This window comes from Schistosoma haematobium, chromosome ZW (assembly GCF_000699445.3).
Source record: "Schistosoma haematobium chromosome ZW, whole genome shotgun sequence".
In the NCBI taxonomy this organism is placed as follows: Eukaryota; Metazoa; Platyhelminthes; class Trematoda; order Strigeidida; family Schistosomatidae; genus Schistosoma; species Schistosoma haematobium.
Window position 1 is genome coordinate 58,296,874 of NC_067195.1, and position 15,164 is coordinate 58,312,037.

The following is a 15,164-nucleotide window of genomic DNA, read 5'->3' on the forward strand; positions in this document are numbered from 1 at the left end:
AAGCGAACAACCTTGAAGGGAACAACTACGATGACAATTTGCCATAAGATCAGACTCGACCAGAAGTGTTCGAGTAGGAAACCTGTACAAGGTTAACGTATTTCTTTGGTACGCCTTCCATTGACGGACATTGTCACAGGCCCTCACAATCAACAAATTCGAGCCATGTCTCAAGGTTAAGGAATACAACAATAGTAAGACGTCAAAGAGAATGTCTATGTTCTGGAATCTACTGAAGAGTGAATATTTGATCTATACATCCACGTCCAGGTCTGAAACTAGCTTGGTTCTCTGGAGTTTGCACTTCACAAGCTCTAGTTAGACGTCGAAGTATTATTGAGGCGAATATTTGAGATACCATAATAGTCAAACAGATTTCTGTGATTACTACAAGAGGATCTTTACTCTCTCTTATAAACTAGGACTACCAGCAATTGAGAACACTCGGTTGATATTAGGTTGTTTTAAGAATTCAACTAAGATTGCAATCAATGTAACTGCTAAAACTGAACCATCATCTTTAGAAATCTCCCTCGATTTAAATTTCTTATAACCTTCCCAACCTCGCTAAGTGTTGGAGGACTTTCATCGATTTCCCATTCAGGTCGCTTGACGATAGTGGGTAATAAATGTGGCTGAAGGCCACTCGAACTGTTCTCTAAAGTGTTCCGCTCATCAGTCCAATCTCCCGGATTGAGTGAATAATAGTCCCGTACTTTTCTGAGATAGCTTTACTAACGGCCGGATTATAATTCATCCTCTGCACCATTAATCAGATTATTACTTTCGCTTGAACCTGCATAAACATATTGGTTAAACTGAGAATAAATACAAACTCTTAAAAATATGGTCGTAGAGAATTAGTATGTTATTTAAACAAGTAACTGCTTCTCGTGATTTTACTAGGCAAATTCAAATATTACCGTATATTAAATAGTTATTTCCTCAGTTAGTTCCCGTTATTAGGTGCACACTCACTGTTGATGGTGCTACTTAAACATGGATCTACTAAGCAACCTCAAGACAATGAACCACAGTAAACCACACTTGGGAAGATCCCATAACATACAGATGTGGTGAAACTAACAACTGTCCCAATTGTCTCAAAATAACAGATTGATACATATGACAGTAGTGACCAAGGGGAGACGGTAAGCAACCATTTAGTTAACGGGGTTTTGCAACGATTATTTTAATTCACAGGCTGTATCCATTACGGCTTGGTCTCGTTTAGGATACCGCGGACAACGCGCGTCCTGGGACGATTCATTATAATAGATTAGTATGCTGGCTTCTGTAAATTCTGAATATCGAGAAACACTGCACAACATTGAAAACTAAGACTATATATTGTTCTATTAGTTACATGCAGATCTAACATAAAATCATGGCCCAGAAGTCTTAAAGCAGCGATTAGTTCAATCAGGGAAATATTGTCACGGAATTTAGTGAGAATAATTAGATCGAAAACAAACCACCAAAAATAAGCTTTTTTCATAGCTAATAATTCAAATGAAGACGGAAATCCTGTATAGTTGTTAGTGATTACTATCAGGACGGATTATTAGTATGTGGCTACAATACATTGCTAGAACCAGAAAGACATTAGATGGATCGCGGTGACGCAATCGAAGTGGATATCAGAAAAAGAAGCTTCGGTCGATATATTGAACGAAGTGGTGTGACAAAAAACTAGTAGTTATTAACGAAACCTTTGAGTACTATCTTGTCAAAGCATAATAAACTATTCACCAAATCCGGACAGCATTAACACGCTAATATACTCCAAAGATATAAGAAATGAGATATTTTATTCTTAAACAACAGTCTACATAATAAGACAATAAACTAAATCAATTTAGTTCTCCAAGTGAAGTGTTAATTTTATTAATTATTCTTATACTTTAGGATGGCGGAAGTTTTTCCCGGCATATTTTGCTCCTGCTCCCAACTCTTCTTCAATACGTAAAAGTTGGTTGTATTTGGCCAAACGATCAGAACGACATGGTGCACCGGCTTTTATCTAAAACGATAAATAAAAATTATTTATTTATTATTTATTTTAACACATAGATATTGGTACGAGGAGGCACCAAATACATATGCGCCACACAGATCTCATTTGATATGTATGAGGGCTGTGATACTGCCCGTGTGCTCAAACCGAAGCAGATATAGGTATTTAATCAATATGAAATTGAAGCACTTAAGAGTCAGTGTATAATTACAGTAATGTGGTATTTTACTTTAGTCGTTTAATAACGAATCAACTGGTGTAATATCCACTTTTTAATTAAAACAATAACTATACGTCATTTAAACACTTTTGACAATTGTAGTCGTTTGGCAAGTTGCGTATAAGCAATTCGCTCTACTGTTATTAGCGTAATCCATCCATGTGACTAGAATTAACTGTGAAAGAATAAATTATTACAAGGTACGGAATTTGAAAAGAATGTAACTACTGAGATTAATTGATATGCTTTGATGTATTCAGTCTGATATCATATCCGAGTGAATACATTGTAGTGTTAATTGACATGAAAATACTTAATCATAATCGACAATGGAATGGTTTGTATAGTGTTTATATCGTATATTAATAAATGTTATGGAAATGAAAAGGCATACCTGTCCAGTGCAAAGGCCAACAACTAGATCAGCAATGAAAGTATCTTCCGTTTCACCAGATCGATGTGAAACCATGACACCCCAACCTGCGTTTTGTGCTAACTTGCAAGCTTCAATGGACTCGGTTAATGAACCTATCTGGTTTACTTTCAAAAGAAGACAATTGCAAGCCTTTGAAGAAATGGCCTTTTTAATGCGCTTTGGATTGGTAACAGTCAAATCGTCTCCAACAATCTGAAAAATAAGCCAGAATAAAAGTTAAAAATGCACCTACAAATATACAGATTAGAAAATATTTGATGAAAGTTATCTGATCCACTAGGTTTTTGGGTACTTGTGTGGTTGCCACACGATTGAACTGTGCTATTTAGGTCCTAGTGTAAAAGCCTGGGTGATGTGTGGTTTTCCGGTGAACCAATGTATTATTCAATTCGTGGGGAGTATATTTATGATTGTGAGAGAATACGGTTAAACAAACATCAATGTGTTACGATTATAAAAATATTAAATACTGGGACAAGTAAGGAAGGCAAAACAGGTAACCACCCAATGAAACATGTAATAGTTCATTCATTTATTTGAACACATATTGGTACAACGTGGTACCAGATACATATACCCCACACAATAATAATGAGAATGGGAAGAGATAAAGGATGTAAGGTGCGTGTATGAATAAAAAAAGGAACAATAACGACTACAAATTAGTGTATGGTATGAACACAATCGAAAGCAGACTTATTCCACGATAGTTCTTTAATAGGTGACGTGAACCATTTTTAACGATAGGGAGGATTATCGACTCATTTCATGTTGTTGAAATACCCTAGCTCCCAAAGCTTTGTGAACGCAGTCATTTCCTCAACCAGAAGGCCGCCACCACCTTTAGAAAGGGCCGGAGGTAAGTCATCTGGGCAGTGATATGTAGAGTTTTAAGAGTTGGAGTACCGGTGATAGAATTTTAACAGAATAAATCAGAAAAGACACAGGTACTAGTTATTCCTGAAACAAGCTAGATTTTGATCCATCAGAAAGTGTGCAGGATTTTGGTTTCATCTTTAAGATGTCATTAAAATGGTGAGAAAAATCGCTTGGGAGCAGAAGAGAGGAATTTAATCTCAGTATTACAATACTGTCGCTTGAGGAATTCTTTGATATTTGCTAGACAGAACTGTTACTTGTGTGGATAAGTCGCAACATAGAAAATGCTAATCCCGAAAAGCGTTACCTCCTAAAGGACGATAGCAAAAATAGATTTAAAAATGAAATAAAGAATTCCTGACAGACAGGATTTGACGTTACCAATTCAGATAATGTGCAATTTGGTCTGATTCAACTACTAGTATTCGAATAAAAAGCTTTGGTGAGTTAACGCACCGTTTAAGAGCATATTTTGTAACACACTAGAACAATGATCGATGTAGTTGAGTGCCGGATTTGGACCAGGGAATACAACTACATTTAGCCATATGTCAATGACGCGAAACCTATGGAAGAATGAATATTTGATCAATTCCTTCACGAAAAGTTTTAAAGCCTGCCTGGTTTTTTCTATTTCTATTTAGACATTTGACGACCACGGAACCTGATACTTAGTCAACCATATTTACTACGTCGACTTCTGCGTTTATCATAAACCGAGACAATCAAAGAACAAGATAGGGAAGATGGAATAGTCAAATTCCCACACTGATTAGTATCCCAAATATTCTAATTGATAATGATGAGGGACGACTTTTGGAAACATGATTTCTAAAAGTATTAATAGCAACTTGTTGAACGCAGGATATCTGATAGTTAAGAAATAAACAAAACAGTGTGACCGCTAAGTTAAGAAAATAGACAAGACGTGAGTCTAGTTAGGAACAATACTATTACTTGAATGTTTGTTGAAGCAGTTAGTTTAGGCCATGTTTCCCAATCATCCTGATCAACTGGATCTTCAATGCTCACTATTGGATATTTGCTTATCATTTCCTTGTACACATTTGTCATTGCATCAGGACTAAGCCAGGCAGATTCTGCAGAATGAGGGTTCTTGAAATCCAAATCATACTTCCCATTCTTGTGAAACTCAGAAGCCGCACAATCCATACCGATCTCTACTTTTCCAGTATAGCCAGCAATTTTTATGGCTTCTTCAAGCAGCTGAAGACCTGGAAATATTACAGCTCTATGAGTACAAACAATCTATGAAAACTATAGCTAAAAAGAAATAGGCATAATTACTAACTACCCATACGAGTAATTGTACGAAGTGTCATGTCTTTACTATCACCTCTACAAAGAGAAATAACAAAACCATCCTGCTTCACATACATTATAAATAGTTGCTTCGAATTAATAAACTATAAAGATCTGAAACTCTTCAATTTCTTACCAAATCCCGATAAACCATTTGGTAGTTTATAGAGCAACTATTAGTGAACTTACGTTATTAATGATTAAGTAACCTAACCTAACATTCCAAAGAAAAATTACTAGTTGGTCTGTGCTTTCGAGTTAGTTACTAGTTTTGTAGGGAGAACTATTTTATTAAGTAGTATAGACGGTTTACAGAACAAGTTCCAACCAATGCTGTAACCAAATGGTTCTTACTCGACAGGAATGGACAGTGTTTAGAATCTTGAATGAAGTCTGAAGTTATTGATTTAACCTAGATAGGCTTTACGGTTGAAGTCCTAAACAGTTTAAAATAGGATATGGTTCAAAACTGATTAGAGATAAGAAGTCATCTAGTCGTTTCCAAAAACAGTAAATTTTATCTTACATTTAATTTAATGTTTGATTGTTACCGATTTTACTTTTTACTGTGTTGTGAAATGTGATGGGTTGATCAGACGTGACTCCATAAAATAAAGCATACAGTAATTTAAGCTTGATATATTGAAAAGAAAACGAAGAAACTAACAAAGGTTACCGAATAAAGTGCCAAGCTTACCTTTCATATTATCCTGTATATTCGGTGCAAAACCACCCTCGTCACCAACGTTGCACGCATCCAATCCATATTCACGTTTGATTACAGCTTTTAAATTGTGGTACACCTCAGAACCGATCTTCATTGCTTCAGTGAAAGAGCTGGCCCCAGTAGGCAGAATCATGAATTCTTGCATGGCTAGCTTGTTGCCGGCATGACTGCCACCATTAATGACATTGAATGCTGGGACAGGCATTATAACATTTTCGTGCCCAGCTAACTTCGCAATATACCTATAGAGAGGTAAACCCTGAAACAAAAGAAACCGCAAGTAAAATTTATGAAAAACAAAAAGTAGGAGTACAAAACTGAAGTCTCAATAACTGGGCTTATTGCTTAAGTTTGTAGGTCATATCTAATATTTAATGTGCAAAATAAACTAAAATAAATTCAGTTTCTATATATTGATTAGAGAGTACAACTTAAACATAACTCACGGCTTCAGCTGCACCAGCTTTGCACACAGCCAAAGATACTCCCAATATAGCATTGGCCCCGAGTTTTTCTGAAATAAAGGATTATTTTTATATGAAAAATCTCAAATCTACAAAGGCTTTATAGGCGATACTATCGGTTTCATAAGTTATTATTGATATCATTAAAAATACAATTGATCCTATATGCTAAAGTACCTGAAGCAATCAAAGATACATGAATACTTTATAAGTACTTCGGCCCTGGTACGGCCGAGGGTGGGGAATCCACTCTCCCTCTCGAAATGCCCTCACATGGCCACGCGTATACAGCCACTGCCAGGGAATTCCTACTCAGCCTTCTTGTGGCAGGGGTTGTTTACAAAACTGAGAGGACGAGAAGCGAATGTTTGGAGCTCTAACCGGGTTGGTAGGCACAGAGGGTCTACCTAGGGGAGTTGGAAGACCCTGATTCCAAACCAACGATAGACATCGGTCCCAGGATCCTAAAGGAACAAATGGCGTATGAACCAATCATTGACCACCGGCTACCATGGAACTGCCCCCTAAGAAAACCAACTGCTTCGGTTTGGGCACCCGGGCAGTATCACAGCCCACATACACAAATCACACAAATCAAGCGACTTGTGTGGCGCCTATCTATTTGGTATCCCTTTGTACCAATATTTGTGTTCAAGAAAATAAATAAAACCACCCCCTCAACGGTTGTCAGGCATATAAATTTGGTCGGTTGAGATTTTTGGAAGAGCTTAGTTCAATATGTTACCCAAAACTTATTGTTCATAAGCAGGCTGATATCTAATAAGACTACAATTCTTATTGTAAAAATCCACAAAAACTCAGCATTTATAAGTTCTCCAAAGTAGGAAGCAACTTTACGAGCTATTTTATAGTTCTCGAAATGAGACTCATTTGTATTTATGCTTTTTAGTCAGTCACCAATTAGTTTTAAAACTGGAAAATGTATGTTAAACCAAGTTACCATGCAAAATCAGCATACAAAAGTGGAATTAAGACTATTAGTGCGAGCCAGAATAGGAGTGGAATCAATGAGAAAGATTAAACACTAAAAGCATTGTTCAAAAAGTGATGCAAAGATGTATATAGAGAAATTATGGGACTTCAACTTCAAAAAACAATTATAGAGTGGTTAAAATCAAGGCTACTGGTGGGACTAAACACTAGAAAATTACGATATCATAGAATAGAATTGTTTACGGGCAGTTGATCTCACATTCGATACAGAACAAGTGAGTTTTAACGAACTACAATTTTTTAACGAAATAAGGCTTTTAATATATCACAAGTTTTTTGCAGAAAGAACGCCCTATTACCTGACGTCATTTCTGAACGTGAAAATAAAGTCACTTGAGTGTAAATTGCACTTTTTACTTCTGAAGAACCAATTAACCTAACAAATAACGTTATTTACATATTTCATGTAACGAGGAAAAGGGTCACCAAATAACTCACCCTTGTTTTCCGTGCCATCAAGATCAATCATAAATCTGTCAATAGCTGCTTGATCAGTTACGGGGATATTTTTTTGAATTAGAGCTGGAGCAATAGTTGTATTCACATTACTGACTGCTGTTAAAACCCCCTTCCCCATATAAGCCTTTGACTTGGTATCACGTAACTCAAGAGCCTCATGGACACCTGTCGAAGCCCCACTTGGAACGGCAGCGCGGAATAAACCTGAAAAGAGTACGTTCACATTTGAATCTATATATAAGATTTATCACAGTTAACTTCTAATGGAACTTAAAATCCGCTGCGGAACTACCTGGTAAATCAGTAACAAGGTATTAGATATCTATTCTCCATTGAGTATCGACCTTGACAAACCCCTTCTAACGAGCGAATTGTGGCGGATAAACGTAAAATCACCAACTGCGACGATTAGTGTACAATAACAGTGGTGAAATCACGTTAGTACATGTGAAAGATTTGTGCATCAAGTTGAAAAAAAGACCAATGTTCATAAACTAATCGTCTAACAACATACCTTTAGATGTTTTTAAATCCACCTCAACTGTTGGGTTTCCCCGGCTATCAAAAATTTGACGGGCGTGAATCGATATAATGGACATTTTCTGTGGAGAAAAATTGTGGTTAGCTAGGTTAGAACATAATACAGTAAGAACGATGCTTTTTATCAACTTTTATTAGACTAATTTGTCACTAAGAGATAATGTAAACATTTACATTTATTCACTATATATTTCGGGGTTGACAAAATTATCCCAGTTTGATCGGTCATTCAGTTCTTTCACGACAATTTCGACGTACGGATCCAAGTATGGGATATCATCTTCAATGGTTATCCACTCTTCCTTCGGCAAAATATTTTTCGAAGCGTAGAGATGAGTCGCCCGTGAAATTCGGAAGTCCCTAGCTTCCTGTAGTTCGCGCGGAAGTCGACGGAGAGCCTCGCGCCAAACAGGACTATGAGGTAGCCAATCATGTTTCAAAAGTCCAACCTGATTATAATAAGCATTGTTGAATCCGAACATTTTTATCTTTTTTTGAAGTTCACTCATCCGATTAAGACTGGAACGATACGATGATATAAATTCTGCACCAGTTCGGAGGTATGCCATCTTGAATATATTTCGCTAGCCTAAAAGGTAATGAATACAACCTTATATGAAAAATTGCTCTGAACTTATTGAAAAACGTATTTTTACACGCGAAGGACTAATTTACCGTGTAATATCTATTAATGCACTAACATAAGCATGCTACAGTGCCTTTGTGATCTGTGGAGATTGTTTATACTATAACACCTTTAGAACCTTAAAAAACGGACGACACTAATAGCCTTCACGAAAATAGGTTTATAAACATAGTACTTACCATGCCTATAAGCAAGAGAATAAGTATCTGACGCCCTTATAACTAATCCAAACTAACCAACGCAAACTTTACAGTACATTCATATAGTTTATAAACTAGCTGTTTAATCTGAATTAAGCAAAACGAGCAAATTAAATCTAAACTTGGGAAATCCCTATTGGGAGTCATTAGTGACCCTGCTAGACACGAATGCGAACTAGGTGAAAGCACCTATTGTCCATTACCACTTCGACAATTTTAGTAGTTCTGGGTCATATACGCTTAGGTCTGTTACTTGTGAGATTTCTGAAAATGCATGTTAACATCTGCGCATTCGAGCTGGGTACTTCACGGAAATGTCCCCCAAATAGTCGACGTAGGGGAAGACGATTTTCCGCTACAAAAACTGACATCAAGAGGTAAAATCCACAATTCCCCTCTTAATTTAAGTTGTCAACTCATTTCCTCGGCCTTGGTCATACGGGCTGTACAGAATCTAGACTGAAATACATTAAATAAATAATAGAGAATTCCTACAGTCCAGACTGTCAAACTAGATTTGTAATAAGTAGCATAAGTGTCAATGGGGAAGACTGCGTACCAAATCTCCAACCGACCCATGTCCCAAATAACCTACGTGACTTACTGCTTTACCAACCGATCTACATGGTCATCAGTTTATACAGTAAAACAATCCATGGTTTCAATTTGTTTCAAAAAACCGAAAAGCTAGTACCTGACTTATTAACTGTTTCTAGAAAATCTTTTGCGTATTCTTAATACAAAAAACTTCTCTTTTTTTAGCTAACACCACCGACCTAGTGAAATTATCAATAATGACTGGAATTATGTCTTTTGTGATTACTGAGTAAAACATAAACTAGAAAAAGGGCTTCTGTCAATAAATTAGCAATATGATCGAACTTGATTTTAGTTTGAACGGTTTTTCATATTGACTAACATAGGTCAGTGTAAACAGTTGTAAGGCTTCGAACTGTAACGGTAAAAAAAATCCCCAAAATCCGCATCAGATCATGAGTGGATATGTGGTGCTACACATCGACAACCGCTAGCCAGCTTAAGTTAATCACTTCTCAATATATCGACATTCTATCGAATATATCTTCAAGCCTCTCCTTTTTTGACTTCTGATTTGATTGGGTTGGTAGGTTTCGATCACAAAAGTGCTACTCTTTAGTGTTTTGTCTAACTCCGAATACTTGCGGCATCTTAGGTGGTGAGATATGCAGGAGCTGACTTCCACATACACAATTCCTCCCAGTATTGAGGGAACTACCGCACGATTTCGACAGGTACGTCACACCTAGTATGCATACTAGTGACGTCTCAGAACCTTACGAAGCTCTACAACTCTACAACGTGGTTCAGCAATAGAACTGCTGCTACGAATGAGAGAGGTCATTGGTCAACCGACCTTTGATGAATATCTGTTTAGACAACTTTTCTCGTCCCATTCTAAAACAACGCTGTAGACGAGCCGTATCCATCTGCCGACCGCATACTGGAAATCCAATGGGGTTTCCCCGCGCAGGTTTGAATCATGCTCGCGATGCCAATATAGTATTCTAATTGTCGTATGAACTAGGAATTCCAGGATTAACGCAATTGAATTAAGAAGACACAGGCACAACGAATGTACTGTATTTAGAATTCGAAATCAAACATTCAACCAGTACAAAGGTATCATTAGTCCATTCAAACACCACATCACAAGAACTTCTAACTCCGAGGTATATCGAATGGAATAAAAACCTCAGACAACACAAAATGACATTAAAGGACTTTGTAATACTCTGACTCGTTACCTTAGTATTCGTCATGAACGTATGCGCTCACAAACTCCTCATAGTTTTTCACGAAAACGTCTGTCTCTAGATCACGAGGGACAGATAACCCTGATTTGTGCCACCAAAATAATCAGAATGGTATGTCTTCTCGAAATTGCAGAAGACCCTGAAATCTTAAGAGCTCCAAGCCAACCGACACGGAAAACGTTCAGGGGGAAAATTCCCAGCCGGCCTGTGTTAACAGCAAATTCAGGCGACAAATATAGCCATCTCTCATACATCACTGATGTGATGACTAAATTTCGCTACCTCATCGACTTTGGTGCGGAAGCTGGCATTCTTCCTGAAAATTTTAACGACCGACTGGATGAAGCAGTTTTCAACCTACAGGCGGCAAATGGGAAACCGATTGCCACATACAGCAAGCGATATGCGTATCGTAACATGGTTTTACGGAAACCTAATCACTGGATCTTAGTTGCTGCAGATGCTTCCATGTCAATCATTGAAGCAGACCTGCTAAAACATTATAATTTATTCACTGACACTCGCAAACGGGGGTTGGTGGATGACAATAACAAATTATTTGTTAGTGTAACTTCTAATTCCGATTTTAAACTATCCCCAGTCACTGTACAGAACACAACCGATTCATGCTATCAAAAAATACTGGATATGTACACCGAGATAAAACAAACACAGCCTAAGCAGCCATGTGCAACCAGAAATGTTACACATCACATAATGACTACATTATTACCTGTATTTTTGAAAGCGCGCCAAATAGCTCCCGAAATGCTGAGGTTGGCTAAGAATGAATTCGATCATATGATAGACTCAGGAATCGTTCGGCTATCAAAAAACTCATGTGCATCTCCGTTACACATAGCCTCTAAAAGTGACAACAGTGATTGGCATCAACCTGGCGACTCTAGATTTCATCGGACACATCATTGATGCTAACGGTATATGACCTCCGAAAAGTAAAATGGCAGTCATTCTGGATTACCCAGAATCGACCACAATCAAGCAACTACGCACGTCCAGTGGTCTGGCAGGTTTCCATGGACGATTCATACCGAAATGCGCGTCTCTTATCAGACTCTTAACCAACCAGATTCGTGGAAATGCAAAAATCATCAAAAGCATTCACCACAGTTAGGGAACTCATCGCAAAAATAACTATGCTCGCACACCGGGACACCGAAGCACCCATTAGTATCGCAGTAGACGCATCGGAATTAGCAGTCCAAGGAGCCTTACAATAATGGGTTAATCACACCTGTCAACCTTTGACATTCTTCTGGTATCAAGATACTGAACTGAGGTATAGTACTTTCGATAGGGTACCCCTAGCTATATATTTTGCTGTACGCTGAGAATTCACTCCTTTCACCGACCACAAACCTCTTACCTTCTCTTCAAGCTCATCTTCAGACAAGTACTCTCTTCGAGAGTCTCAACAGCTGGACTACACTTCTCAGTTTAGTTTACGGATAAAGAGACATTACTATGCGACATATCTACAAGGATCGTCCAATAATGCCGAAACACTGCACAGGTTTCCTCATCCAGGCGTTCGTGCAACCGTCAAGCTTATAACAGAACTATTTCGTTGGCCTGGTTTGACTAAAGACGTGAAGGTGTGGGCACACTCCTGTGTAAGCTGTCAGAAATCCAAGGTAATTAGACACAACAAGTGTCATCTGAGCTCCTTCGCAACTGCCGACGCTCGTTACGACCGTGTTCATCTGGATTTGGTAGAACCTTTCCAGGTTTAAATAGACACTCTAACCTCTTAACGTGTGTGAACTGTTCTACTCGATGTACAGAATGAGTAACCATGGATGACCCATGTCCCCGTCCATCGATGTACAGAAAATTTTGAATGCCATTCAAATATCACTACAAACCGTAGACGCCGATTTGAATCCGGACTTTACCGTTGTCATAGGCTCTCTACATGTGTAAACCGAATCAGACTCCATGTTCTGTTTGCCTTACTTTCCCACTTCGCAGTTATATTAGATACTTTTCCCTCCTTAACTTATTACTTGGTATAGATAGAGAACTCACTAGACCTATTGATGTTACTCAACTAAAGTTGATCGTTAGGGAACGCTTGTAGTGTCATTAGACCCTAACTACACAATCCTCAAAGCTGAACACGAGACAACTGGGGAAATGGATATTCAACATTAACGCGGAGAAAACCCCAGTGATGGAGAAGGCGGGAACAATAAATTGAAGGAATTCGAATTGATCGGATAACATGGCTCAACCTCGAAGGCATGGTCGCTCTGTACAACCCGCTGCTACTCATATGAAAAATATTGTTCTATCTCCAGCTTGGATGTTTCCTCCATCATATATTGGTAATTGTTACGACACGATGACTCAATGTAGACAATGATTCGTGAGGTTTTATAAATTAGGCAGTTACATCATGACAAATTTGGAATTTTAGAATTGGATCTATTATTAGAGCCATTTATTTTATTTCACCACTCGTTACCTTATCCATAACTCATATATTTTCACACTTTTTCCCCTATTTTTGTAAACAACTAGCCTACAATATACTCTTCCTAATGCCTATACTTTGATTGGTAACCTATACTTTATACTATGAATAATTACAGCATTGCGTCAATGCCTTACCCACAGTTCATAATTTGTAACCGTCTGATAAGATTGTAAAATGGTGCTTGTAGAAACAGTAGCTTCCAACAGGATGTAAAACACAGAGCGTTGTGTGACGTATTATATATATATCCAAAATAACTTGAAATGAGCCTGACATCACAAAAGGAGGGGGGTGGAGTTACTGACCAGTAAGCATTGATGGTGAGGGCGATGACTTCAACCCACTCATGCTTATGGGAAGAACGTTTTGCTTGTATCAAAATCTTTATGATTGAAAACAAGTAAATCATTCTGTGATATTGAGGTTATTCTCCTACCTTCACCATCCAGACTCATGTATCCAATTTTATGTTGCACTAGCTATTCTACTAATAACATGCTAACTCGGGCTTTTACACTAGGACTGTGTGGCAAGCATCTGATGGAAAAAGAATTTCAGAAATCAGACAACAAAAGATATAGTTATTAGTTTTCTAAAGACTTTACTCTCTTTATGCAATGTCCGTTCTAATAAACAGCCTTCCTTATTCCAACCTTGACTTGCCTTCCTTCATCTGAACTTACTCCACCTTGGTAAATATCACAATTCATTGTTCTTTATTACTGCATTATCTTATATGGAGCCTCTGGTAACATTTTGCTCTAGCAACTAGAGCTAGTGTGAATTTATTCTAGTAATTTACCTCACCTGTGTCTGTCCCACTACAAATTGTAAAGCATTGTTTAGCATTCATATCCAAGTGCCTTGCGGCTCCACTGTTTCTCTTTTTTTCAGAATCCTGCTCTGATGACACAGTTATGGAACGTACGACTACTGGAAAGTCTTGATCTACGCGCTTCCTCAAGGTCATAATTTATGCCAAGCGTTCTACAAGTCTACTTTATAACAACTATAGACTTCAAAAGTTGTAGTGCATAAATACTTAGCACAACCAGAATTTTAACACAGCTATGCCGAACTTTGATCTGGTGTGTAACGTGGACGCGATGCCACTTTGGGAAAATATTTTGAAGACTGTATTCAATGTAATACTAAAACGTAAACCTAATCATTAACGCTCTCAGACATCTGCACTAATGTACTGTTATTCACTTTTATTGATTATATCTACTTAACGACCCTACTAAGAGCCAACAAATGCAATTTGTAGATCATGCCTATAAAATGGCGTTTACCTGCCCTTGCAGAAATATATTATTATTATCTCCTACAACGGCTAGCCAGCTAAGATTAATAACTTCTTGATACACCGATATTCTAACAAATATGTCTTCGGGCATCTTCTCTTCTGACTTCTGATTTGACTGGGTTGGCACGTTTTGATTATAACGGCGTTGCTGGTCAATGAGCTGTCAAATTCTGAATACTTGTGGCCTTCTCAGGTGTCACGCATTTTGATGAAAGTGTACTACATTTAGGTTCTAAGTTAAATGAAGTATCCAAGTGGACACAAAACTATCATAGGCGCCTACACCTGTTAGCAATACAGGTCTACCTTTACGTATTGCTAAGAATGTGAAGAAAAGAAACAGTTACTGGTGGCTGGATTTTTAATTAAAACATTTTTAGTGAAAAAAGCACATTCCGTTTAATTAAATTTCGAAATGTACTCACATGCAGTCCAGCTTTTATGAGAGTTGTCTGAGTATCTAGATATCTAAGTTATATGTACTTTTTATCAGTAACAGCAATTACCTTCACGAATATGTTCCTGTACCCGGTCGCTGGACAATATTTTTACTTGGATAGATATCAGGGAAATAGAATGCTTATGCATCTGTTTAGAATACTTGCCATTGTTTTACTAGCGTGTTGCTTCATTCTCA

General features: G+C 37.7%; 1 protein-coding gene across 3 annotated transcripts; it reads right to left on the reverse strand.

Annotated features, from left to right (window-relative positions):
- Positions 1-1,792: 1,792 nt before the first annotated feature.
- Positions 1,793-9,560, reverse strand: ENO1_1 (phosphopyruvate hydratase). Of its 3 annotated transcripts, XM_051211876.1 has the most exons (8): positions 9,485-9,560; positions 8,054-8,668; positions 7,519-7,743; positions 6,049-6,116; positions 5,573-5,861; positions 4,510-4,787; positions 2,632-2,865; positions 1,795-2,023 (listed from the first exon to the last, which is right to left on the reverse strand). In XM_051211876.1, exons 2-8 carry the CDS (start codon positions 8,136-8,138, stop codon positions 1,898-1,900), a joined length of 1,305 nt encoding a protein of 434 aa, XP_051071989.1. In that variant the 5' UTR covers positions 8,139-8,668; positions 9,485-9,560; the 3' UTR covers positions 1,795-1,897. The 3 variants fall into 3 exon arrangements, with proteins under 3 accessions (XP_051071987.1, XP_051071989.1, XP_051071988.1); XM_051211875.1 differs by having other exon boundaries at positions 7,519-8,668; XM_051211874.1 differs by having other exon boundaries at positions 1,793-2,023; positions 5,573-6,116; positions 7,519-8,668.
- Between the last annotated feature and the right edge of the window lie 5,604 nt (positions 9,561-15,164).